The following is a 25,847-nucleotide window of genomic DNA, read 5'->3' on the forward strand; positions in this document are numbered from 1 at the left end:
GTAATTACAAAAATATCTAATAATTAGGAATATAGTATTATAATTAATATCATTAATAATTGAGACTTATAAGGGTATGATAAGTGGATTCATAGGAGAGTGAAATAAAAAATCAAAATGTTATTAAATTATATAAATGAAATACATTTTAAAAAATTTTGGTAGTTATGGCCGAAAATTTTTTGTTACCAAACTTTTTTTTTTTTATATAGCAATTTAGGTTGATAACCACATAAAATTTCTTTATATAGCTACTATAAAAGAAGAATATGTCAAAAGTCTTTATAAAAGTTGACTCGTTAACAGAACCAAAAAATTCAAAAAGAGTGAACTAGCTTAAACAGCAGTTTCCCTCAGTCAGTTGACTTCGTAATACAGATCAAGAGTGAACTACCTTAAACATGCATTAATATAGAGACATCCAATGAGACAATTTAATTTGTTTATTTGTTAACTACGTATTATTATTTTTAGTTTAACAAAAAAAAATATTTCTAAGAGAGACAGACCAATTCAAACTCCATTTCCAATTTTCTCTATTACATCACGTGCAGGCTACCTGCCTGCCTTAGCTAATTAGTAATGCTTTGAATAATGTTTTGATATTGTTGCCAAGCTTTACAGGTTTAATTTCCAGTTAGGCAAATTTCTTCTCTACTCATAATATAATAACTTCCATTGCATATGTGTGAAAGGAAACCTTTGAAATTGAGACATTGGTCCAAAAACATTAATAATAATTTAGATAAATAATAATAATAATAATAATAATAATAATAATAATAATAATTTTTATTGAAAAAAATTTAATGTATCTTATTTATTAAATTATACACATAAATATAATTATTAAATTGATTGACAATATAATAATTATTTATGATCATAATTATCATATATAATATTTGTTAATAATAGAATATTTTAATGAAAACTAGTACTGAAATTTTTTTTCCCGTGTAACTATTATGATAATTATTTTATGTTATCATGTCTTTGAAAATTGAGAAAGCTTCTATAAAGTTGTAGAAAATGTCTTTATATAAAGATGTATATAAATCGTTATATTATTGGACGTTTTAAATAAACCGATTTTTTTAAAATTTTTTAACTAACCAAAATAAAACTAATTTTAATATTCTGATTCTGAAAACTGGCCGAACTGAACGGTCTAACCGGTTCAATCAAAAATCGGCTTTAAAAATAATTCGGTCCACTTTCCAAATCCACCTCTTCCCCTCTAACACCTACCCATTCCCCCTAGCACCCACTCCACCCCCAATACGTGAATCCATATATCACTACCCCTGAACGCTGAACCCAAATCAAATTCACCCTACCAAAACCCTAAGTTCTCCCTGCAACGGTTCTGCCGCGGTGCCGCCGCCGTCCGTGCTGTCGACGCCTCTGCTTCCTCTCTTGTAGTTCGGCGTCCTCCTTCCCCTGTCCCCGTCCTCCCCGGATTCTCTCGAACTTGGAGCAGCTTGCGGCTGTGTCGCCACTCGCTGTCGTCTCGCCGGGCGCCGTCCATGTCGCCGTCGAAGGTAAGCGGCACTGCCTTCACTTCCTCAGTTCTCTTCTTCTTCACTCCCCGCTGTTGTTGATTTTTGAATGTGACCTGTTGTTGATTTTTGAATGTGAAACTGTGAATGGATTAATGGGAAATCAAATAATTGATTTTGTGCTGTTGCTCTTTTTTTAATTCCTGAAATTTTTGTTGAAATTTTCTTCCTGCTGCTTAAAATAGAAATCAAATCATTATTGAAATTTTTGTTTAGCTTTATTGATTTCAGGTTTAGTGTGATTAGGGATTACTAGTTACTGTTTTGTAACGATTGTTGCTGAATGCTAAAAATGGAAATCAAATCAAGTGTTGTTTGTTGCTGAAGGATAATTTTTCTTGCTTAATGCTGAATGCTGTTGGTAGTATTAATTTTGCTGCTGTTATGAACTTAGCTGAGTTTTTTCGTTGCCTAATTGCCATGCTATTGTTGTATCTTGCTATGTTATACTTCTAGTTTCTAGTAGTTTTTGTTCAAGTTTTTCCTTATTGATGTATATTGTTTTAAGCAATTGTGAAGTTGAGAGGAAGAAGTTTGGAATCAGTCCTAGAAAATAGGTTGTTAGTTGTTTTGGTTGTTGATCAAGATTTGTATGTCACAAAATGATCAATGGGAGAAAGTTGTGGAAGGTCATATTTTAAGTTCTGTTATTTTGATTGAGAATTACTACATCTACATACAATATAGACAAAGATTAGTGAGTAGTTTTCTTTGAATTCTATCAATAGCAGGTATAAACGAAATTTTGTTTCATTATCCACGTTTAGATTTAATGATTACTTTATTTTGAGACGTAAGGTGTGACTGCAGCAGCTAAACAACTATTGGCTTTGATGTTACGTTGGAAAGCCAAAGGAACCCACCGTACCACTGATATGTAAATATCCGAAGGAAAATGGGAAAAGGGTTTTGAATTTGGATTGAATTTTTGGTCAAGTGTGACTTCATTCTAACTTGTGAGCAGCCCCTTGCTAATTGCTAACCAAATGGATAAAAAGGTTATTTAGTCTTATTTGGCAACCTTTTCAATTTTGACACGTTTTACATTATCTAAAAAATAATAAAGTATTTTTTTGTTTATCTCAAATGTGTATACTTAATTTCTTAACTTATTTTGATCTTTTAATTTCATGCGCCATTTTACTCCTGATGGTTCTATAATCTATACTGTTATATATTAGCAGTTAAATTAATCAGTTGAATTGCTGAGTCTTCTTGTTGAAGTTAAGCTTCAACTTCCCAATTTTCCTATCATTGTAAAAATTCTTGCCATTGTTGAACTGCTTCAGTACTTGGCTATATAATCATTATGTACTTAGGCTTAATTATTAGGTAATTGTCCTGAATATTAGTTTCACCAGAAATCTCAAAGAAACTAAAATGTTTCTGTTGTTCTTGTTGAATTGAATTGATGAAAAATAAAATGAGAAAGTTTAATTTATAGGCAAACTTCTGTTAGGTAAACCACCCGTAACATGAGGTTACTAATCTTTCTCTTCTTCCGCCATCAAAATTTGATGGCTATTACTAAAAGGTATTTTTTTTTTCTTTTCATTGTTTAGTTTTCTTACTATATTTTGTTTTGAGGCATTCAGGTTCAAAAGTCAGTAAGTAGCAAGAATTTTGTGATCACATATCTTCTAGAGGTATGCTCTTTAATTTCTCCTCATTCTCCGTTCTCCCATTGCTTGCTGTATGCAGTTTGATTGTTGGTTGTAATAGCATCTGAATTGGTTTTGTAGTAAAATATGAACAAAGCTAAGACAATTGAGACTTTAAGAGTGATTCCTCTTATATGCATACTCTGTTAATTGTTGAATGCAGCTTCCAGAGCCGTTTAGTGTCATTTTCACATGGTTTGCCGCTGTTCTCCTCCTTGTGTGGTTGGCTCGGTCACTTACAAGTGCTATTATAAAGGATTCCTTGATTCTAGAGGTACAAGAATTTCTGTAACACTGTTTATATTTTGAGGTTATACCATACCATACCATACCGTAAACTAAAGTAATTTGTTTTTTGAAGGGTCCCTGTCCTAACTGTGGTACTGAAAATACTTCATTCTTGCGTACTATACTTTCTATTTCAAGTGGGGATTCCACCAATAAAGTCAAATGTGAAAAGCAAGTATAACACTACTTCACTTACTCATTTTATATAATAATATTTGTTCATGATAGATAATTAGTCTGACAATCGAAATTAACATTATGCTCAGCTGTGGTACCGCATTGGTGTATGATTCAACTACAAGATTGATTACAATACCAGAAGGAAGCAGTTCCTAAGTGGAGTACGTGAAGATATATATAAGACACACAAATGGGTAGTGACTAATTTTATCAGGTCAGAAAACAGTAGTGATAAATCACTATTATAATTGCAGCACCACTCCATGTATTCAGCACCACACCTTTACTTAATTATATATATATTCAGTACTAACCGACATGTTTGTGTTGGTGCAGTGGCAAGCCATGACTCTGCCTGATAGATACATTGACGATAGAACTCAGTAGGATCAAACTCAAGCAGCGGGGTTGAGTTCAAACCATTTCGCAGCTACTGCTTTGTCATTAACCAACATTTTTTTTGTGTTTATTTTATTATTTTGGTCCCACTAACATTTTTTAACTAAAATATCACCTTATATTAGCCAAATTATATCACATTACTTTCACATATATTATTCTACTTTTATCATTGAATCCGCCAATAATAAGATGTATACAAATATTATTCTACTTTCACATATATATTCTACTATTAACAAAGCAAGTTACAATAACGCTTTGTCTTGGCTCAGTTACAAATTTATAAACGAATCAAATTCAAGTTGTCACTACTATATTAATACTGAATTAAAGTTGCATTAAATTGTTAGTAATTTATTTTAGACTTGTTTCTGTTTTAAAAATATTATCTAAATTTATTTAACACTATAATATTGTATCATAAATAACTTAACTAATAACATTAAGCAAAAAAATAATAAATAATAAATTAAAGAAATTAATTTTCTTCTGTTACTTGGATTAATAGTTGGTGTAACAAATTTTTTTGTAAGTATTAATATACTATTAATATTTTTTTTTCTTCCAAAAACCTTTTTACTTAAATGAAAGTATTTTATAATATACTATTAATATTTTGTAAAATAATATAATATTATAATTATTTATAATATCTTGAATTTTTTATCTTTATCTTTTTATAACTAGTAATATTTTTGTGTAAGTACACAAATATATCCTTAGCTTCTTTTTTTATTTATTTTTTTTCTATAAACATATTACAATTGTTAGTTTTCTATTGTAGTTAAGAAGATGGTCTGAATTTGCGTAATTTTTGTATATTCAGTCTAGTCAGGGTATTTTCATTGATTGTAGTTGCAAAAACAATGTTAATGTATAAATATCTAAGGTCTAGAATTTAATACCATAGATATTATTTAAATAACTGAATTCTAATATTAGGATTTTATTAGTTTAATCTCGAAAAAACTGTTCTAATTTAATACTAATTATACTACACATAAATTATACTAGTTATACTACAATTATACTTAATTATTTGTCCTTAGCCTAAAGAATCAAATTATGATATCGTTAATTAATAATATATTCTCTAATTTTAAAAGCATTATGGTTAAATGAATATACTCTAATTACGGAAATTAATATAATAAAGTGATTTTTTTTAATTTTGAGAATAGAACAACATTTTAAAATTAATTTAAGGAATTTAAATCTTGTAATTAGTTAGTTTTAGATAGTTATATTAGGTTGAGGAGTGCTACACATACAAGTCTTTTTGACTTACCAGTCTTACAAGTTGCTACACATACGGGCCTTTTAATGCGTTATTCAACCGTTTCCTATTTTCAAAGTACTACACTCAGAACGGTTCTTCTTCTTCTTCTTCTTCGTTTTTTTTTTTCGATTTTCCTATTTTCAAAGCGTTACACTCAGAACGGTTCTTCTTCCTCTTTCTCTTCCTCTTTCTCTTCTTGTTCTTCGTTTTTTTTTTCGATTTTCATGGTTTCTGAAATTAAGCTTTGAAATCGTTTTGAAGAAGAAGAAGCAGCAGAAGATGAGGAGAAAGAGAAAGAGTTCTGAATTATGCAACGAATTTTGGGTGTATTTCTTAAATCTTTTGGGTGTATTTTCGTAATCCTTTAGATGTATTTCTATAATCCTTTTGAAGATAATGGAACTTCAGAAATACACCCAAACGATTACAGAAATACACCCAAATGATTACAGAAATACACCCAAAACGATTATAGGAATACACCCAAATGATTACAGAAATACACCCAAAAGATTACAAAATTACACTCAAAGGATTTAAGAAATACACCCAAAATTCGTTGAAGTACATCTTATACATAATTCAAAACTCTTTCTCTTTCTCCTCCTCATCTTCTACTGCTTCTTCTTCTTCAAAAACGATTTCACCATGAAAAATAAAAAAAAAAACGAGAAAACAGAGAGAAAAGAACGTAAATGAAGAAGAAGAAGAAGAAGAGGAAGACGAAGAAGAAGAACGTGCAGAAACGAAAGAAAAGAAGAAGAAGAAGAAGAGTAGGAGGAAGAGCAAGAAGAAGAAGAAAGAGGAGAAAGAGAAGGCAAAAAACGAAAAAAAAGAACGAGAAGACGAAGAGAAATGGTTCGAAACGCGTTTTGGTTTACAAGCTTTAATCGCTTGTATGCGAAGAATAACTCTATTAGGTTATGTTAATATTTTGTTTTCTAATGTGTTGAAAAATATTTTATTTTGATATTCTTTATTATAGCATTAATCAATAATTTCTTTTTTAATCTTAAACAATATTATACTTACGGAAAGAGCGTAAATTTCAAATTAATTAATGGTAACATTTGATATGATAATATTATTAGGAGAAAGATAATATTTTTATTTATTACTAATTATACCTTCATTAGATTATACAAATTATATTATAATTATACAAATTATTTGTTTTCAAATTAAAAAATCAAATTGAGGTCTATCACGAGCCACCAATGATCTACAAGCTAGGCCAAGCCTTACAATAAGGCAAGGTCTTTGCATCACATCAAACCCATGCCAGAACACCAAACTTGACCAACTCTCTAGCTCTTCTTCTGACAAAATTTTGTAACTCCCCCGCCATTGAATTGTCTTCTTGATTGCTGTAAAGAAGCTTAAAACGTCATTATTACAAGCTGAGTAAAATCTGTGGAGCTCGTCATCATTGATTCTGCATAAACACTACTAAATCATGGTCTGCTGCAACATGAGACACCAAGAAATATGCAAGTAAATATGCTATTGCTATTAAGGCAACTCCGGCCAGGATTTCAGAACTTGTGTCAAGAAAATCAATTTAAAACCAAATTGACAACTAGCAGTTGCCTTAAAGCTACCAACTATATAAATGGAATATCTAATACTTCACTATTCTAGAAGTATGAACTTCAAAAGTCACCTATGAATATCAAAACTGAGTACACCAGACTTAATTTTCTCTACATTTTTTTAACATAACACTTTGAAAAGAGACAAAATACAACTGCTGAGAAATTAATACTTTGTCCTGCTCCTTTTCCCCCAAGACAGGAGAAAGGGGCAGATCTACTCTGCCACAATAAATCACAGAATGACTGTAACTGCATGAACATCCAATAACCAGGTTTGAAATGGAATTATGGAAACATCTTGACATATTGTTGGAACTACGCACATCATAGTAACAACTTAAGTGCTCAAGAAACGAAATGTATAACATTAAGAACAGAGAAATAGAAGTAGCATGGCATAGCTGGTTAATCAGAAGTGCCTCCAAGAGTTGGTTTGGTTTTTGTATAACTTATTTGTGAAGGTACAAAAAAAAAAACTGCAATTTATCAATTTCCCAACAGATTAATGTCAGAGAACCATACATCTTCTAAGTAAATAGTAAATGCCAACATCTAAGTTTGCTAACCCTCTAGCAAGAATAAGCCAAATAGTTAATAATAAGTCAATGAGCAAATATATCCACTCACATATATTAGCAATGCAGCCATGAAACGGGGTTAAATAGCACCGATTAACACAATTCTTAAATATAAAATACATATTCGTGATCCAAATCATATACCCTATACTTGAATTGGCTGCGACTGAAGTCAGATCTGCAGATACTTTTGAATCATGGGAATCAGTAATATACTCTGGTGTCCCATCACTACGTTGTGATTCGTCTGTAAAAACAGTTGCAATGGAAAGGACTAATAATGGTCTTGATAGTACCTGTTTGCAGAGATATTTATTAGCTACTTACTCTTGCGAATATAGTAAAACTTGTAAGTTAAGGGAAGAGGTAAGACAACTTCACATGAAAAAGAAAATCGAAAATACTAAATCAGTTTGATCTAAGGTAACCATGATAGTCAAAGGGGCCCGAGGAAATACTGTATGCTATATCTATGATTGCCAATGGTGAAATAATAATATAAGCATGGATAGATTTCTCAAAACAACAATGTTGATCTTTCTTTATACAAAACAAAAATAATTTAATTTTGATACACGTTCTATGTAAATCAATTTTAAACTAACATTGCACCAAAGCTCATAAGACAAGGAATAATTATTTTTTGAGAAAAGCACCAAACAAATATGAAGAATTGCAGAACCAACGACGGTCGTGACGGCCATGTGAGCACGAGAAGAAATAGAAAATTCAGATCCATACTCGTCTCATCATTCTTAAATTATCCACACAACTTCAATAACTATACTTCCAACCCCAATTGTCCAATCCAATCACAGTGAACAACCACCACAATGGAAGAAATAGATACATGTATGCTAAGGTGTATTACTTCTAATTATAAATAAAAGTCACTTGCTTTGTTCATATCTATCGCAACTCAACAATCATGCATTCACTATAGTTAAATCTCACCAGTAAAAATTGGAGGCCAAAGAAGAAGTCAAATTTGCATTTGAAAGCTACAATCATATAGTTACATAAAAAAACAAAAATAGAAAATACCATTTTTCTAGAGACTGTGTTTTCAGTTCACTCAAATCTCAAACCTTGATAAGTAAAAAAAGGATGAACAAAAGCCAGTCAATTATGAATTGAAAAACAAAAGGATGGGGCATTGGGGAAAGGTTTGAAAAACTAAAAATCTTGTATCATGAACAGGGGCCTCTTTATTTTGATGAAACACTTGAGCAAGTGCTTGAAACAAAAAACCTGGTATCATAATCCGAAATTATTCATCGTTCTAGATTACACAGCCATCGTAATCATAATTTAATCAAAATGAAAAATGAAAAATCATGGAATTTAAGAGAGGAAGTGGAAGGAGCGGAAGAAAATGAGAGAAGAAGCTAATAGGTACTCACTGATCGATTTCTTCGTCGTCGACAATCATACAAGCAAGGACGAGAGAGGAAGAATCGTTGCCGGAGATCTTCTCTATCGTTGTCGAAGGGTTTCTTTGCTGGGAAAGCCTTCCAGCGGCAATCTCCGGTGAGCTTAAGATTGAGCCGGTGAACAAAGAGGTGAGAGTTTGAGCTTCAGTGAGAAAAGAGAGAGGAGGGAGATGTTAGGGCTAGATTTTTTAATTTTTTAATTTTTGAGTCAATTTGATAGATTAGTGAGAGATTAAGCTTGAATTTGGAAAATTAAAAATATATTTATTTTTTATAAAAAAATTTAAATATAATTTGATTTATATTGTATAAATTAGTCAGAATAAATCAGATTTAATAATTATAATATGAATAATTAAGTTTATTATTTTTGTTATAATAAATCGATTTTATTATGATTTATTAAAAAATAACTTATTAATCGATTTAATAAAAATGTCCAATCATATTATGACACGTATACACATCTTTAAAAAAATATATTTTTTTGTGTCTTTATGTAAGTGATTTTTTTAAAAATTATTATTAAATAGTAATCTTAATTGGCAAATTTAGTATAATTTATTTACTACTTGTTTAGTATTAAAATTTATAAATTCATATATTAACAAGTATTTAATATTTGTTAAATGACTGTTTAATTATTTTTTTGATAATTAAAATATAATGTTTGATTTGATCAAATAAATCATCTAAATGAAATGAATTTATTTTTATAATTAAATTATAGAGTTTAATTTAAATTTATTTTAAAGATTACTTGAAAGTTGAAACATGCAAATTCTTTTACTTATATATCTATATTTTGTTATAAAATAATTTTAAATATTTTTTAATTTATTTTTCTCAAATCAATTAAGCAATCAAAATTCAATAATAAAATTTTACTTTATTAAATATTCTTTTTCTCTCTCATGATTATCTATCTTTGAACAAATGATAGAGTGTGATATTAAAAACTAAAATTTATTAGATATAGTTAGATATCATATTTTTTATTTTAAAATTTTAATTTAAAGGTATTTTTTTATGAAATTACATGTTTTAATACTTAAGAGGTTAAAATAAGTTTAAAATAGTATACTGGAGGATTATCGAATTTATATATATTTATGTAAATTTATGAAATTTACTCAAATTCATCCTAACTTATTCAAATCTAAATTATTAGTTATTAAATTTATTTATTTTATTAATCTAAATTCGTAAATTTGTAAGAATTTGAAAATTAATTCGAGAATTTAACAATTTTACTTTTTACAAAATAAAATCCATAAAAGCAAATAATGAATATATCAAATCAAAATTTACAAGAAAAAAATTATAAATTTGGTCTCAAAAATAAAAGATTAACAAAATTATATATGGAAAGAATATTATTTAATTGTTAATATTAATTAAATACACACTTTAATTAAGATAGATTCTTTATTTGTAGTGAACAAACTTATATGCTAAAAACAAAAATTAAAAAAATATATATTACATAATATATATTAAAAATAGTTTTAAATTTGTGAGAAAGTCTTAATAATTAATAAAACAAAAGGGTTAAGATGTATGAGATTAGAAAACATAATTCAATTAATTCAATTTTAAAGTGCAAAAGACTACAAATTTAAGTTATTTAATGTAATGTTGGAAAAATAACTTTGATGAAAATAAAAAATACATTTAACGTAAATTTACAATTTTTGTAGTCGTAGGATCCAAAATATTTCTTTTAATATTTTTTTGGTTTAGTTTGTGTATATTTCACTTATATAAAAACAAAATATTTAAGTAAAATATTTACATATTTTTTATATATAAAATTACGAAATATGACTAAAGTTTTTAATATATATTTTGTTAGTGAAATATGAAAATGATATATAAAATAATAAATTTTAAAGATTTTTCACAAATTAAAAGAAGTTTAAAGAAATGAAAAAACGAGGAAAATTAAATATTCTAACATTATTTTTTATTAATTTTTTAATAAATTTTTAATTTTATAAAATTCATGATAACATATGTATTTAAGCTTTAATTTTAAAAAATTATAAATAAAAAATAAAATTTTACTGTAAAAAATGGCTTAAAAAGAAAATGGTTTGACATAATTTACATAAGTCATTGACAAATTGATTTATTGTATACTATGATGAAACATTCTAAGTTAGGTAGATTGGACATTTTCATTCATTCGAAACCGAAAAAAAAGAAAAATTTGTTGCAGGCTTTTTTGTAGACTTTCCGTAATTAATATGCACAATATTTTTATTCACCAAATCTTAATCACATATATTATTTAATATATATATCAATGGTAGTATAAAATACAATATTATATTTCAAACAAGTAGAATGGACTAAATCCCCAAAATGATTTTTCAAATTGGACCCTTACACCAATTTTATCCCTGAGTTTTTAATTGCACCATTTGGTTCTCGAGATTGAACTCCGAGCACCATAAAAGTTCCTAAACCTATTTCCAGCCTGAGTCAGCAAATCAGAGTGCTGATCTGGCAAGTAGCTGCCACAGTGGATGTGAAAACGGCTATATGACGTGAACATTTAGTGAATTTGCTTCAATATAGTCCCTACTCCCATTTATAAACCTTAAACCAATGTGAATCCTATCTTCTTCATCTTCTTCTTCCACTTCTGTCTTCTTTCTTCTTCTTCTTCTTGTGACAAATGATGGGTGGTGCTAGTCACGCAGTAGGGAGTTCGAGCCGCTCCTCTTCAATCAGGAACTGGACAAGAACATCAAGTGCAAAGTCTTTTTCCCAAATCAACAACATGTTTTGTAGGATGACCATGCACCTCGAATTTCTCATAACCATTATCACCAGCCCAAATTGGATGCCAGTTTTTAGACTCTTTTCTAATCTTCTCAAGCCTACTTTTGATAAATGGTGGTAGTATTTCCACGTGATTTTTCAGCTTCACCTTATTCTTAGTCATTGTGCGCATTACAAACATTCTGATTTCCTTGAGCAGTGTGATGATTGGCTTTCTTTATCTTTGAGTTAAATACTTCACATGCGTTCTTGCAAATAGAGTCCAACTTCAGCTTGTGACTGAACTTTAACCTTGTCCATGAATCCTTGGCCATTTTTTTAGATAAGCCTAGGCATCCTCGTTAAGCCTCTTAATCTTATCCATTAACTCCTTGAACTCCTAGTACGTAGTGGCCCGTGCACAATCTCACAACAATCTCCTTAGCTCCAAGTCTTTTCATTGTTTGTTGAAATTACGCCACAAATGCCACACATAGAAACGGTGATGCACATTAGGCATCACCTCCCTCATGGCTGGAATCAGACCCTGCAACAGAAATTGAGATAGCATAGCCATGTTGAGTGAGAACACATAATGATTCACTATAATAGTCCCTAACTTTTACTCCGTGCATCATAATAGACCCTGACTTTTAAAAAATGCACCATAATAGTCCCTAACTTTCACACTGATTCACCATAATAGACCTTAACATTTACATCGTGCAAACAACATGGTCCCTTCCAATTTTGCAGAATCAGTTCATATTCAACCCAAATAAAATTCACCAAACTAATTTCAAGAACAACTCATAAACGGTTGCTTATGCTATTATGCAGACTTCCTAATTTCAAGAATCAATAATCAATATATCATCATCATTAACCAATGTTAGTCACACACATACAAAATCAAATAAATAATCATTATTTCAATAATCATTAAGCTTTTTGGTGAACAAGCCACCAACATTCCTTCATCTTGTTATACCCAAGCTCTTTATGGTAATTCCTAATATAGAAAACATCTAATGTATCTTCATCAATATCAGCCAAACAACTTTTCTTATCAGGAGAATAAACCATCATTCCTTCTTCATTTTTTTCAAAGCTACCCCCATGATGGAACATAATGTCAATTAGATTTTTCATCTGCAACAGAAATAAAAATTGTACACATTAACTCAATGACCATGGTCACAACCCAAAAATCAACAGATTGCATTTTATGGATGGTAAAAAAAAAATTTCTCCTATTTCATTAGGCAAAAACAAAGCATGTTTAAAACCCATATCCTAACAGAACAATATATGAAACCCTAAACCTTTATCAACGATGAAAACACCCCACCACAAACAAACAGAAAGCGAACTAAACCCTTAAAAATCAAACTATGATTGTCGAAAAAAAATAAGGACACTGTGTACTCACCTCAATAACAACAACAATGGTGTTTCCTCAATAACGGCACTGTGAACTCCACGACGACACTAGCAGTTCCGCAAAACTGTTGAACTCGCAAACCCTAAACCACCACACTTAAGCCTTCACCATTGTCAGAGGAAGAGGGAGTCTAAGTGTTTCGGTGTTGGAGAAAGAAAGGAGAAGATTGTAAGTGATCAAAACCCATATGGCTCTAACGTTTTGTTTTCTTCATTCATGTAAAACGGTGACGTTTTACTTTTCTTAGGCGCCAAAACCCTAAACGACATCGTATGGAACATCCACCGTGGCAGTCATTTGTCAGATCAGCACTCCAATTTGCTGATTCAGGCCGGAAATAGGCTTTGAGACTTTTATGGTGTTCGGAGTTCAATTTTAAGGACCAAAATAGTGCAATTGAAAATTCAAGAGTGAAATTAGTGCAGAAGCCCAATCTGAAGGATCATTTTAAAAATTTAATCAAGTAGAATGACATACGTAAACATCTTCCAATGCTTTAATTTTACTTTGGAAGTATTGTAGGTAAAAAAATTTCATACTACTAACAATATAATAATAAAATTTAAATCCTTTTGTAATTTAAATTGTAGAGAAAAATATTAAATTAAATATGCAAGTACCTCATCGAATAAGTTATGAATGGACTTTTTGTCACAAGCATTATTGTGGGCTATCTCCTCAATTTGTTATAATTAGTGGTCTCAACATTATTTTCTTGTTCATCTTCATTTTTTTCCATATGCTTCAGCTCATTCTGATTCATTACGGGCTCCTCTTGTGTTTTATATTTATTTATTTAAAAATAAAAAATTATATTATCATTTAAAATATTATATATTAAAAAATATTTATTTATATATTAATAATATCTAATATATTCTATATTTATTATAATTTATCAATGCTCTTCTTTTATAATAATTTTTTATTTATATTTAATAAAATCTAATAATTTATAAAAGTGTGGCGTATTGAATAAGCATAAACATAGTTAAATTAAGTCATTTCCCATTGTAAATTTGTAATGCTCGAGCTTCATATGCAATGAGTGAAATGAACAAGCAACCAAATAATATCATAGATGATAAACAACTTAATAAAGCAAACAAATAATTCTCTCTCCTCTAGTTATTTATATAGCAACTTAGGTTGATAAATCACATAAAATTCCACAAGAACCACAGCAAGAGAAGGATGGAAGAATTGAGACTGAAGGAGAGAATTTAAGGCTCACAAAGTAATAACAAGTAAACAATATTCGACTAAATTAATAGGCAATGGATTCCTTACTCCCACTTTTATGTGGGAGTACCATTAACCATCATTAAAATAATTATAAAATATACTCCGTTTTTTTTTTTAAAAAGTTTTACTAATTAAATTTTGACCCCTCAAATTATTGGTTTTTAATTTTTTTTCCTTTTCCTTTCATTTTCAGATTCAAAGGGTTCTCTTTTTCGCGAGGCGAGGTAGAGCGGATGGATGAACAAACGATGAACTTCAAGCGGATCGTGTGGGACGATGCCGCGGAGAGAAGGGAATGTGTCGAGGCGGCGAACAGCAACAACACAACTACATTTTTTCTTTGCCGGAACTTCTAGCCATCCTGAGCTCTTTCTCACCTTCCAAACTTCAGCCCCTTCGAGTTGGCCACGGGGCGATTTGGAGAGGAGGCTGCAAGCGCTGCGGACGGAGAAGGAAGAACTCGCCTTTCTTCTCTTCCCTTAACTTAATAGGGGTGCCCTCCTTCACAGCCTAAGCCCCTACTCAACATGACTCGACTCGCATTCAGAGAAGAGAGGTCTGCTAGGGTTTTCAATCCCTGTCTTTCTCTCTTCCTCTTCCCCTGCTGCAAATCTCAATATCTATTCCAATAGTTTCTGGTAAGCCTGATAGATTTGGAACATTACAACCATATTGGCCGTATATTAGATGTTTACGTTCCCAGGGTAAGATATTTAAGAACACACATGAGTTCTCTAAACTGCTTAGATCAACAGTCTTCTTTGATGTAGGATCCTAAGAGATCAGGTCATAGAGGTTTTTGATTTGTTACTTTTGCTGAAGATGGTGTAGCAGATCGTGTCTCACGAAGGCCTCATGAAATTTGTGGACAACAGGTACATTATTTAGTATTTGTTTGTATCTTGGATTGCTCCATATTTTCATAAGTATCTGTTGCCTTTTCTTTGCAATTGAAATTGAAATATGTATATGTGCTGATAGAAGGGAATATATGTTGATTGATGTTAAATGCCTGTCTTTTGAATGCCCATTTGTTATTTGATGTTTGAAGCATGCTGTTGTTGGAATAACATTGGAACACTTCAGTATCTAAAGTTGGTACTTTATGAAGAAGAGAATAAGTCATAATTATGCATTTGTGGTTTTTTTCCTATTTATGGAAAGCTATCATAGTGCATCGCTATATATGTTAATTATATCACATGACAACAAATCTGTACCATAGACCTTTATGATACTTTTTATGACATTACATTTTGGATCTTGCTGTGAATGTCAAGCTGAACTCGATGGTAATTGTGTGATTATATACACAGGCAGATTTGTACATAATGGTGCACAAATTTGTTCTTCTAGTGTTGTTTGTATTCCTTGTGATGGTAAAATTGTGAGTATAATTTCTTGGTTTTAATATGATTGTGCTAACATCTTGCTCCTGCAGGTAGCATTTGATTCAGCCACACCTGTTGATGATGCAAGTCCGAGTGAGAATTTTATGATGAATGGCGTGGGTTCTTTTGGGGGTTATGGAGGTCCTATGCGAACTTATGGGAGGATGTATGGTAGCCTGGACTTCGACGATGTGAGTATATACACAGTAATGATTTGATTGACCATGTGAAGAAAATGGAAATTGGATTAATGTGATTTTGCAAGTGCACCTTGCATGCTAAATAAACATGGGCACTATTTAAGTATATATTAAAGTACCATATAGTTGTACGCATTTGGCTTTTGCTTATAATCTATTTTCTTTTGTAGTGGGGTTATGGAATTCCCAGTCGGAGGCCATCAAGAGCAGATTGGAGGTATAGACCATACTAGGAGTAGGAGAGCAGTTTCATTGGTATCATTGCCGTACGAAATGCTAAAATAGATGCCAGCGAACTGTTTCTATATTTATATATTTCCAGCATGTAAATTTATATATCCCTTGTGAAGGAATTAACTGTATATATATGCTTTGATGCTTGCTTCAGAGACTTGGGAATGGGACATGATGAAATGAGGGGATTATTCCCTATTGCTTTTGAATATTCAGCGAGAATGCTGTTCACAAAGGCATCTTCCAGTGCTCATATGTTGCATGCCATGAACTGTGCGCCAAAGTAGCATATATCATTGTTTTGTTGTTGCTGGATTCCTGAAGAAGAAAATGACGTTACTGGTAATTGAAAGACTTAAAATCCAAGGACAAGACCTTGACTAAAATGCAAATCCCCTTGACCTTTTCAAAATAATCCTTAACACTGTCCACCTTTTCATACTAATTTACTACAATCATATACTCCAGCAATGACTTGTTCCCATTTAGTTCTCTTAGCTTTCTTCATGTTTAAATGTCACTTTTGAGGATTGGCAATGTCCAGGCAAGCGGGAAAATTTTGGCACCAACATTGCCTGATTTTATAAACATTCCTGCCCTCGATTTTCTTCCTTTTGCCCCCCTAGAAACAGAGTGGCCAGAATAAAGGTTGCCTCCAATTACCACACTTCCTTGAGAATAATCCAGCACCTGTATGCTCCACAGCAAAGAATGTAGCATAATATAGGCTGCATAGCAAGTATATTGCAGTAAAATAAAGGTTAAACTCCAAGTCTTCTAACTTTGGTCCCTAATCTTGATATCCACTATCAGAAGAAGAAAAGCCAAGCAGGACTTCAAACTCTGGTTCATAATAGTAAATAGCAATAGTCTAACATGTAAGAAACATAATATTTGAATAGATCAATGTGACAAAGAACACAACAAATTCACTAACAAATGAAGGCCAGAATGCCACAAACTAGTGGCGTCTATTAAAACACCACCAACTAACGAACTACTCAAAAGCACTCGCATCTCAAAACCTGAATGCCACAAACTAGTGGCGTCTATTAAAGAGCTAAGAAATTAAAAGCACCTCAATTCCCCACACACTAATCTCTATAACCAACCCTCTCTTCCAAATTCTAATATGCAAAGCATCATTTATCTTTGCGTAACAATCATCTTGTGCATTCACACAAACAATAAGTGTGGTTTCCTCGTACAAGGAAAATTAGGGGAAAATTTGGTAAGTTTTTTATCAGAAACTTTGTAAACTTGCACTTCACAATTAGCATGACTATAATTAAACCAGAAAGGTAATGTTAAGAAATTTAAACTATATACGTTACAACTTTATACTAATAGATTCGATATTGTGACTCCTAGTGCTTCCTAAGTATCAAGATTATCAATTCTACCAAGATGAGGAAGCTATTAAGAGAAGGGAAGACTCAGAAAGTGGTGAGAGAGGCATAAATCATAGTCTCACCCATAGCAAGGGAATTACTCAGGTATCTATTTCACTCTACACTGTATTTTATGCACAAAATTTACGATTGATGACCAACGAACACAAACATGGATTATTACGTTGTGCACATTCTAAATATATGGATACATCTAATCTAACCATGTTACATGTCATCAAATTTACAGCTTTCTTTTGGTTGTGGTACGTATTCTATGTGGAAGGCTACAACCAAAGGTAGTGCAAACTATCATGATTCTCACAAATGCAAAATATCATCACCGACATATAAGGACGAGAAACTTTTAATTGAAAACTGGTTTACTATACAATTCTTTTGAAATCAAAACAACATTCATGTAAAACTATTAAACTCAAATAAATTTATTGCCAATCAAAATTATACATTTGCACACTTCTCAAAAGACACACTCTGGCAAATAATTTTATAAAGATTATTGTGGGATCCTACCAGAACAAGAACTTTCAAATTTAGTTAAATAACAAACAGTGAATTAGGAATGCAGAGGATGAACAGTGTCTATTATCCTTGCTCACAACTGAAGCCTATTTTCTTCTTTACTAACACTGAATACTGAACACAACTCTACTACATTAGGATGACAGGAAGTACATTTGATTGTGTATAACTAAAATTAGATGCTACGAAAAGAATCCAAAATTAATTAAGATAGTTCTTTGTTAGAAAAGATTAAGATTTTCAATTCTCATGGGACATGTTCGATCAATTAATTCTTTATGCAAACACATTACAAAGTAATAAATCAATTATTAAGTCTAACAATCATATAGACAACAAGATTTAACTTCTAATTGATAAAGAAAGACCCATTCTGTATGATGTATCTCTCGGACTCATGTCTCACATAATTAAGATTATTTAGCGACTTACCGCAATTTCTTTTCGATAAAGAAAAAAGCAGGGGAGAGGGATAAAATAAAATAAAAACTGTGTGCAAAGACAGCAGAAAAACCTCCAAATTCACAAGAATTGCCATAGAAAAAGCATTAAAACAAAATAAAATAAAATGAAACCAGAGTAATTTGCAGAGGCAGAGACGAAACACAACGACGTAGAGAGACCAGAAAGTGTGGTGTGGCGGCAGTAGAAGTGGTGGTGGCAGTGCTGAGTGCAGGCAGCAATAGCGACAATGGTAGCAGAGAGATGGGAGAAGACATGAGCATTAGGGAAAAAATCCTAGCAGAAACATCTTTCATCTTTGAAACTATGGTTAAAAGAAAAGGGAAAAAGTGTGAAAAAACAAAATTAGAAAGGCAAAATTTTAATTATTAGTTTTTTAAAAATAAAAAAACGGGGCTCAATTTGTAAATATTTTTGAATGGGTTAACGGTACTCCCACATAAAAGTGGGAGTAAGGAATCCATGGCCTAATTAATAACTTAAAAAAAAAAAAAAAAAACACCATAACTGCTGTAGAACCACCAATCACCCATCCCATTCCCTGAACACCCCTTTTCTCCGCATGCCAGAGTAATCACTCGAACTGCACACAGAAGTTAGTCCACAGTTCTCCCAAACGAGAAAAATACAGAATGCATCAGAAAAGTTCAGATTTCAGAAACAGCTACCAACTCCTGAACGCCAGTGATCTTTCGTTCCCCCAAGATTGAAATCAGCCAAAAATGGGGTTCGCGAACTGCAGAAAAGCAAGTTGGCAAAATGATAGTAAACCTCAATAAAAAAAAAAAAAACTTCGTAATTCATCATGAATTAAATAAATAAAATTCCTGAACCCTTTTGCTACCACGGCAATATCCAAATCCCTAGCAACAAGAACATTCCCTCACCGAAATTCACCTGAGGCTACAACAAAATTCCATGCAAAGTTAAGAGGGAATCAAGTCCCCCGAGGAGGAAAATTAATATAGATGAATAAGAGCATCATTTCCATTTCAAACTTCATACTTACTGTGCTAACCTACATTATGAAATTTGAGAGGTATTTATTTTCACAAAGAATTCTACTAACTTGACAAATCACATAAAGAATTGAATAGTAGAGATCTTCAAACAAAGAAGCATATAATCATAACACATAACAAATAACCATGTCTAACCGGGTGTATCTGACCACCTTAAGATCCTGCATTCAAAATAAATGCAAAAGTAACCCAGACAAAAACCGACATGCAATCAATAAGCAGAAAAAGGGCGCTTCACAGATGTAGAAGAGTAGAATAGACGTGAGTGGTTCTAGTGTGTTCTTTTGTTTGTTGGATAGAAGTCACCAGTTGTACTGTAAATCTTTCACTACTCCGAAGTGATGGTAAGCTGAATATTTAAAACCCATAGAAAGTGAGAGAGATGTTAAGTTGAAGCGAGATGGTAAGCTGATTATTTAAAACCCATAGAAAGTCGAAAGAGATGTTAAGTTGAACTTTAAAATCCAAAGCAAATCCCAGCTCCTGTCAAATATAACTAGAAGAATGGACAAGATTAGGGTGAAAATACAGAGAAAATGTAATAACCATAGAAGTCACCAGTTATACTTGGGTCCTTCAAGAACAAAGTCCAATTACCGAACCCAGATCCTACTGAATATATGAGAGCCAAATGTAGAAGAGCAAAAGAGAAAAGTCGAGTTGAAAATCCAAAGAAAGGAAAAGCTTTTAAAATAGATCCAAACAGAAGCTTTAAAAACCCCGCCCACTTATATTCAACTCCTTCAATACTCGAAAGTGATGTCAAGTTGAACCATTTAAGTTGCAATTGCAAATCCCTGCCAAACATAAGACACACTGAACCCATAGAAGAACGGAAGAGAGAGGTGAAAACTCAAAAAATGTTTTTTAATAACCAATTAGAAGTAACCAGTTACACTTAGATCCTTCAACACCTAAACCTGCTGAATATATTGGCCAAACGTATAAGAACGGAAGAGGAAAATTCCAATTCAATTATGAATCCCTAAACCTGCTGAATGTGAAAGTCAAACGTAGAAAAACGGAAGAGAAAAATTAAGTTGAAGAGCCAAACAATGAAGCTTTAAAAATCAGTCCCAACGATACTCCAGATTGAACCCCAGATCCTGCCAAACATAAGACACTGAACCGTAGAAGAATGGAAGAGATCATGGTGAAAATCCACAAACAAAAAAAATTTAATAACCAGTTAAAAGTCATCAGTTATACTTGCGTCCTTTAACACCCAAAAGTCCAATTACAAATCCCTTATCCTGCCAGAGCCAGACGAAAGAGAAAAATTTTGAAAATCCAAACAAAGAAGCAGCAGCTGTTAAAAACCTGCCCCAATTATACTTAAATCTTTCAGTACTCCAAAGTGATGTTTAGGTTGGTTTAAAACCCGTGGAAAATCCAATTGCAAATCCCAGCTCCTGACAGACATAAGACACTGAACCGTAGGAAAAAGGGAAGAGATTAGGGTGAAGATCCAGAAAAAACCAGTCACCAGTTATGCTTAGGTCCTTCAATACCCAACTCCAAATACAAATCCCTGATCCTGTGGAATATAGAAGAGCAAAACGTAGAACAAAAGACAATATTAAGTTGAAAACCCAAACAAGAAGCTTTAAAAACTATACGATGAAAATTTGAAAACCATTCAGAAGTCACTCATTTAAGTACAAAATCCCAGTTAAACCGTCCAAGAAGAGGTCCTTCAATATTTCAAAGTCGACTTACAAATTCCAGATGCTGCCAAACACTACTCAACATGAAGAGTGACAGAGCACAAAACAAAATCATAGTTGCAATTTCCCTAATAGAAAGTGAAATCAAGCAATCATGGTTACGATTTCCCTTAGCAGTAAAGTAAAATGAAGACAAGTTAAAACCTAATAACAGAAAATCCTTCAATACTTCACATGCAAGAACAGTTTTAAGGCCAGCACAACAATCCAAAAGTTTTAACATAATTCAGCCCCCTCACAGCGTTCAAGAAAATTCTTCAATTAGGGTAGTGTGCCAAATTATGGCAAACACATGCAGAAAGCTGAAAATAAACAAAAGAAACAGCTTGTCAAACTGACGGAAGACCAGATCAAACCAAAACACAAGGTGAGAACAAATGGCAAATTTAAGTTGGTAAAACTGTGTAGACAAAATCTTGCTCCTGAATCCCCAAAAGTTAATCTCCAATACACTCGGTGGTTTAACTGCACAAAAGCATGTTCACGATTCAATTCCAATACCTCATCCAGAGAGAAAACACCACCAGAAAAGTTGAACTAAAATCAAATCCTCTTATCCTTATTAGTGAGACTGAGAACTAATAACCCCCACAACTGATGCACCATGTGATCCTGCTCAGAGATAGCTGGAAGCATAAACAACCATACGATTCATGTGATTGAATACAATCTTTACGTGCTCGGCCAAAAAAAGTGTGATAAAAAGCAAAATTGAGTACATATCATACAGTCAGCATATATGGTATACGACGAACCAATAAGAACTCATTGAACGCATACTCTCCTATCTGGAGTGTCCACAACTAGGATGAGGGAACAACAGGTTGGACCTATCATCATTCTTAAAGCTAACAGTCAAAATCTTGAAAAACAAAACACAAACTGCTATACCGAGTTAGAAGTCACCATATGAATGAGTATGGTAGTCAAAAGTATCGATTGGAAGACAACACTGGAAAGGAACTGGAATTGTCATGTTCATACTAAATACATGGAAAGAAAATAGGAGAGATAAAAGAAAAGATCTAGGGCATTCAAACTACAGGTAGTCACCAACTCCACATCTAACGATTACACGGACAATGTTACTCAACCAACTCGAGGAACATAACACTGCAAGAAAACAGGTTCAAATTGAACTTGGAACCACTAATGCTAGAAAATAAATATGGCAGAAAAATTCAATAGACAAGACAAGTTTAATCCAAGATCTTGAGCCTGTATTATTGTTGCAGAGCTTCTTTTCCAAATCATATCTTCTAATCCAAAATTTTAAATCGCTGCAACCAATGAAAAGCATTGGAGGTCATAAACAACGTGAAATGACTATATAAAGTTATTTTTATAATATTTAGGGGGCAGAAAGAAGAGAGAATCATACAACAAGGACATATCAATCTCGGAATCTTGAACACAGTCTCTGGGTGCAATCCCATACCCTTCAATTGGTTCCTAATGAATAGAGAAACAAAAACCGATTTCCAAGCAGGAGAGAATAACGAAGGAACCAATACAAAGTAGCAAATTTAAAATTAAAAAAAAAAAACACAAAAATTAAACAAATGAACCAGGCAAGTGCAAAAGCATATCACCAGGATGCACTCAACACCCATGATCGGACAAACACTGCACGGGAAACCAAAGACATTTATTTCAAATGCTGCTAGCACAGTAGGTTGGAATGAATAAAAAGGAAAGAAGAGTTTGGAAAAACTGTTTTAGGAAACTAGATTCCATCCACTGTATGCATCGTGCTCAACAACCCGGCTACAATGCTGCATAGAATATGAACTACATTTTAATTCACAATGCATGCTTTATAAATACGTAGTTAAATGATCAAGGAAATAAAATGTATAGAGAATCAGATTGCTTTTATGGAATTAGATATATGGTCCTCCTGTCTTGCAGAATATTCTTCTGATCTACAATCCCCAATCTCCCAAATACACTGCAAACCAAGCAAAAACAAGCAAACCTAAATCTCCGGGAATAAGAATAGTACAGAATAGAATTTTCAGGAAAAGCAAGGATTCAGAGAGTTCTTAGTTTCTTCAGATCTGGGCAAAAGTAGAATTCATCCTCCAAACACCAACAAAAAAGCGAGCATTCATAATCCAGATAATGTCGCATTAACAATCAACAGAACAGCTGCGTGAAAGAAAAGCCATGTTCAAACAACACAACTATCACTGAACCAGATCATCAAATTAAAAAAGCTGAACCAAACTTCCAGGAAAGATCTTAAATGAAGCTAACACATCATCCACATAATTCGCTACACCTGACGAGAGAAAATCACAATTCCAATCCGACAAACAAGAATAGCACCCTGTCCATATGTTCATAGCCCAATTCTTTTCCCTGTGAAACTATAACTATTCCTAAAATTATCGAATCCAGAAAGAAGCATTTTGATCAGCAGCTAAGCAATCCAAAATCCACAAATCCGAGAACAGTTCTATAAACGACTAGATAGAAATTCACAGGAAAAACAGATCAAAGAACACTCCTGCCCAAGCAATATGGAAGAACATCGAAGAAATGAAATGCACAGGAACAAGCCGTTAGAAAAAAAAAAAAAAAAAAAAAAAAAAACAAGAGACAAGAGACGAGAGATCCGGTGCGTCCAAACTCCAGGTACAGACGTCACCAGCTACACAATGTTATTCGACCAAAACGAAAACACTGCAAGAGAACCAAGTCCAAATTGAATTTTGCACGACCATTAACGCAAGATAATTAAAAAAGAAGTTAATCAGATTATGATGCTTGTATTATTTTCAGCCTTCCTGCCATATATCTTCTGTCCATTATTCTAGACTTCTGCAACCAATTTAAAGCATTACAGGACACAAACAAGATAACTCCGTAATCGAACAATTATTTAATACTAAAAAAATTAATGCATATGTTAAGGAAATTTTCTAAGAATTGATCCAACGAAATCGCGGATTTCCTATATCAGAAAAAGAAATGATCCATCCGGTTCAGAATGGATCTCGGATAATGAGTCAGATCAAATCAATATTAATCCATTTTTTCCTATTTCTTTCTTCAAAAAAAATTCAATAATCACATATCCAAAATCATGAAACGATTCATGTGTTGTTGAACAGAAATACAGAATGCCAATCTTTGATAATTTTGTCATCATATGATTGTTTTGAAATAGGAACTTTTAGCAATGTAAAATACTACAACGAGCTGAAAATAAAAAAGAGAATAAAAAAAATAAAAAAGGATCTTCAAATTCCAATTAAGAATTCATTAGGCCCATAGGAATAGCCCTTCAAATTGATAAAGTTGCTAGAGACAGAGCAAATAAAGAGGAACTTAAGACACCAAAAGTGGGAATATAGAAGCAGACAAAAAATGAAGGTGTGTACAATGTGAGGAAAATGGAATTTTAATTAGGTTTAGTTTTCAAGGTTTACATAATCAACATGTATTGTTGATTAACTCTTTACATTGTCTGCATCACTTTACATTGTCTGCATCAAAATTAATTCTCTATTTAGAAATCTAAAAGTTTCTTGGGCCACTTAACACATGGGATGTTAAATTGAGTGGTTCTTCTATACTTGCATCCACACTAATAAAATAATAATAAGCTCACCTCATATAATTAATAATCTACTATTATTATTATTATTATTATTATTATTATTATGTTTTTCTTCTTTTTTTTTTCTCCTTTTTACCTCATCAAATGATCTTATTCTTATGAGTGGCTCTTTGATCTTTGATTTTATTAAACTTGATAATTTTATTTTATATTATTTTCTTATGAATTTCGAGTGCAAATTAAAGTACTCACCCAATAAAATAGAATAAAATGAATGCTTCTAAGTTCTAACTAGAGTATGCATTAAGTTTGAAGCTTCATGACAATTCATACTCTTTTTTTAAGTAAAAAAATCATAGAATCTCCAATCCAAATGGAGAATAGTCATGAGGATGAAAGAAACACTCAAATTAAAGTAGAGGCGGAGTTGACGCTAGTTGAGGCAGAGGCGCTGGACGCCGGTTGAGACATAAGCGGTGGAGGTTGAGACACCGGCAGAGGCAGACTGGCCGGAGGTTGAGACACCGGTTGAAGCAGAGGCGGAGTTTGACGCTGGTTGAGGCAGAGGCGTTGGAGGTGACGCCGGTTGAGGCAGAGGCGGTGGAAGTTGAGACAGACTGACCGGAGGTTGAGACACAGGTAGAGGCAGACTGGCCGGAGGTTGAGACACATTCCGCACCTCCATGCCTACGACGGAGCTGTTGTACACCTCAGCCACCTTCAGAACTTCAGAGATCATGACGTCGCTACTAAAGGTGGTTGTTAATTCCCTGCCAGTAGCGGGATGATGCAAGGTAACTGTTACAGGTTGAGGCAGAGGTCGAGGTGACCCCGGTTGAAGCAGATGTTGAGTCACTGGTTGAGGTGGTGAAA

At 32.5% G+C, this 25,847-nt stretch overlaps 1 protein-coding gene, 1 long non-coding RNA gene and 1 pseudogene across 8 annotated transcripts; 2 read left to right on the plus strand and 1 right to left on the minus strand.

The window, feature by feature from the left end:
* The first annotated feature begins 1,254 nt into the window (after positions 1-1,254).
* On the plus strand, positions 1,255-4,347 carry LOC107490382 (PGR5-like protein 1A, chloroplastic). Of its 5 annotated transcripts, XM_052262321.1 has the most exons (7): positions 1,255-1,544; positions 2,361-2,560; positions 3,158-3,208; positions 3,387-3,497; positions 3,585-3,682; positions 3,778-3,905; positions 4,028-4,347. In XM_052262321.1, the coding sequence occupies exons 2-6, from the start codon at positions 2,549-2,551 to the stop codon at positions 3,845-3,847; spliced, it is 342 nt and encodes a 113-aa protein (XP_052118281.1). In that variant the 5' UTR covers positions 1,255-1,544; positions 2,361-2,548; the 3' UTR covers positions 3,848-3,905; positions 4,028-4,347. The 5 variants fall into 5 exon arrangements, with proteins under 5 accessions (XP_052118281.1, XP_052118280.1, XP_052118282.1 ...); XM_052262320.1 differs by having other exon boundaries at positions 1,255-2,560; XM_052262322.1 differs by lacking the exon at positions 2,361-2,560 and having other exon boundaries at positions 3,585-3,686.
* A 2,093-nt stretch (positions 4,348-6,440) lies between these two features.
* On the minus strand, positions 6,441-9,177 carry LOC127747765 (uncharacterized). Of its 3 annotated transcripts, XR_008009643.1 has the most exons (4): positions 8,949-9,177; positions 7,690-7,841; positions 6,536-6,807; positions 6,441-6,499 (listed from the first exon to the last, which is right to left on the minus strand). It is a non-coding gene; the product is annotated as an uncharacterized LOC127747765 (long non-coding RNA). The 3 variants fall into 3 exon arrangements; XR_008009641.1 differs by having other exon boundaries at positions 6,469-6,807; XR_008009642.1 differs by having other exon boundaries at positions 6,469-6,833.
* Positions 9,178-14,684: 5,507 nt separating this feature from the next.
* LOC107490354 (uncharacterized) lies at positions 14,685-16,407 on the plus strand (annotated as a pseudogene).
* The last annotated feature ends 9,440 nt before the right edge of the window (positions 16,408-25,847 follow it).

The sequence above is a fragment of the Arachis duranensis genome, chromosome 5 (genome assembly GCF_000817695.3).
Source record: "Arachis duranensis cultivar V14167 chromosome 5, aradu.V14167.gnm2.J7QH, whole genome shotgun sequence".
NCBI classification, from domain to species: Eukaryota; Viridiplantae; Streptophyta; class Magnoliopsida; order Fabales; family Fabaceae; genus Arachis; species Arachis duranensis.

Coding starts and splice junctions, on each gene's coding strand:
- LOC107490382 (XM_052262319.1), top strand. Junction 3,209..3,386: donor TGATCACATATCTTCTAGAG/GTATGCTCTTTA, acceptor TGTTGAATGCAG/CTTCCAGAGCCGTTTAGTGT. Junction 3,683..3,777: donor AATAAAGTCAAATGTGAAAA/GCAAGTATAACA, acceptor CATTATGCTCAG/CTGTGGTACCGCATTGGTGT.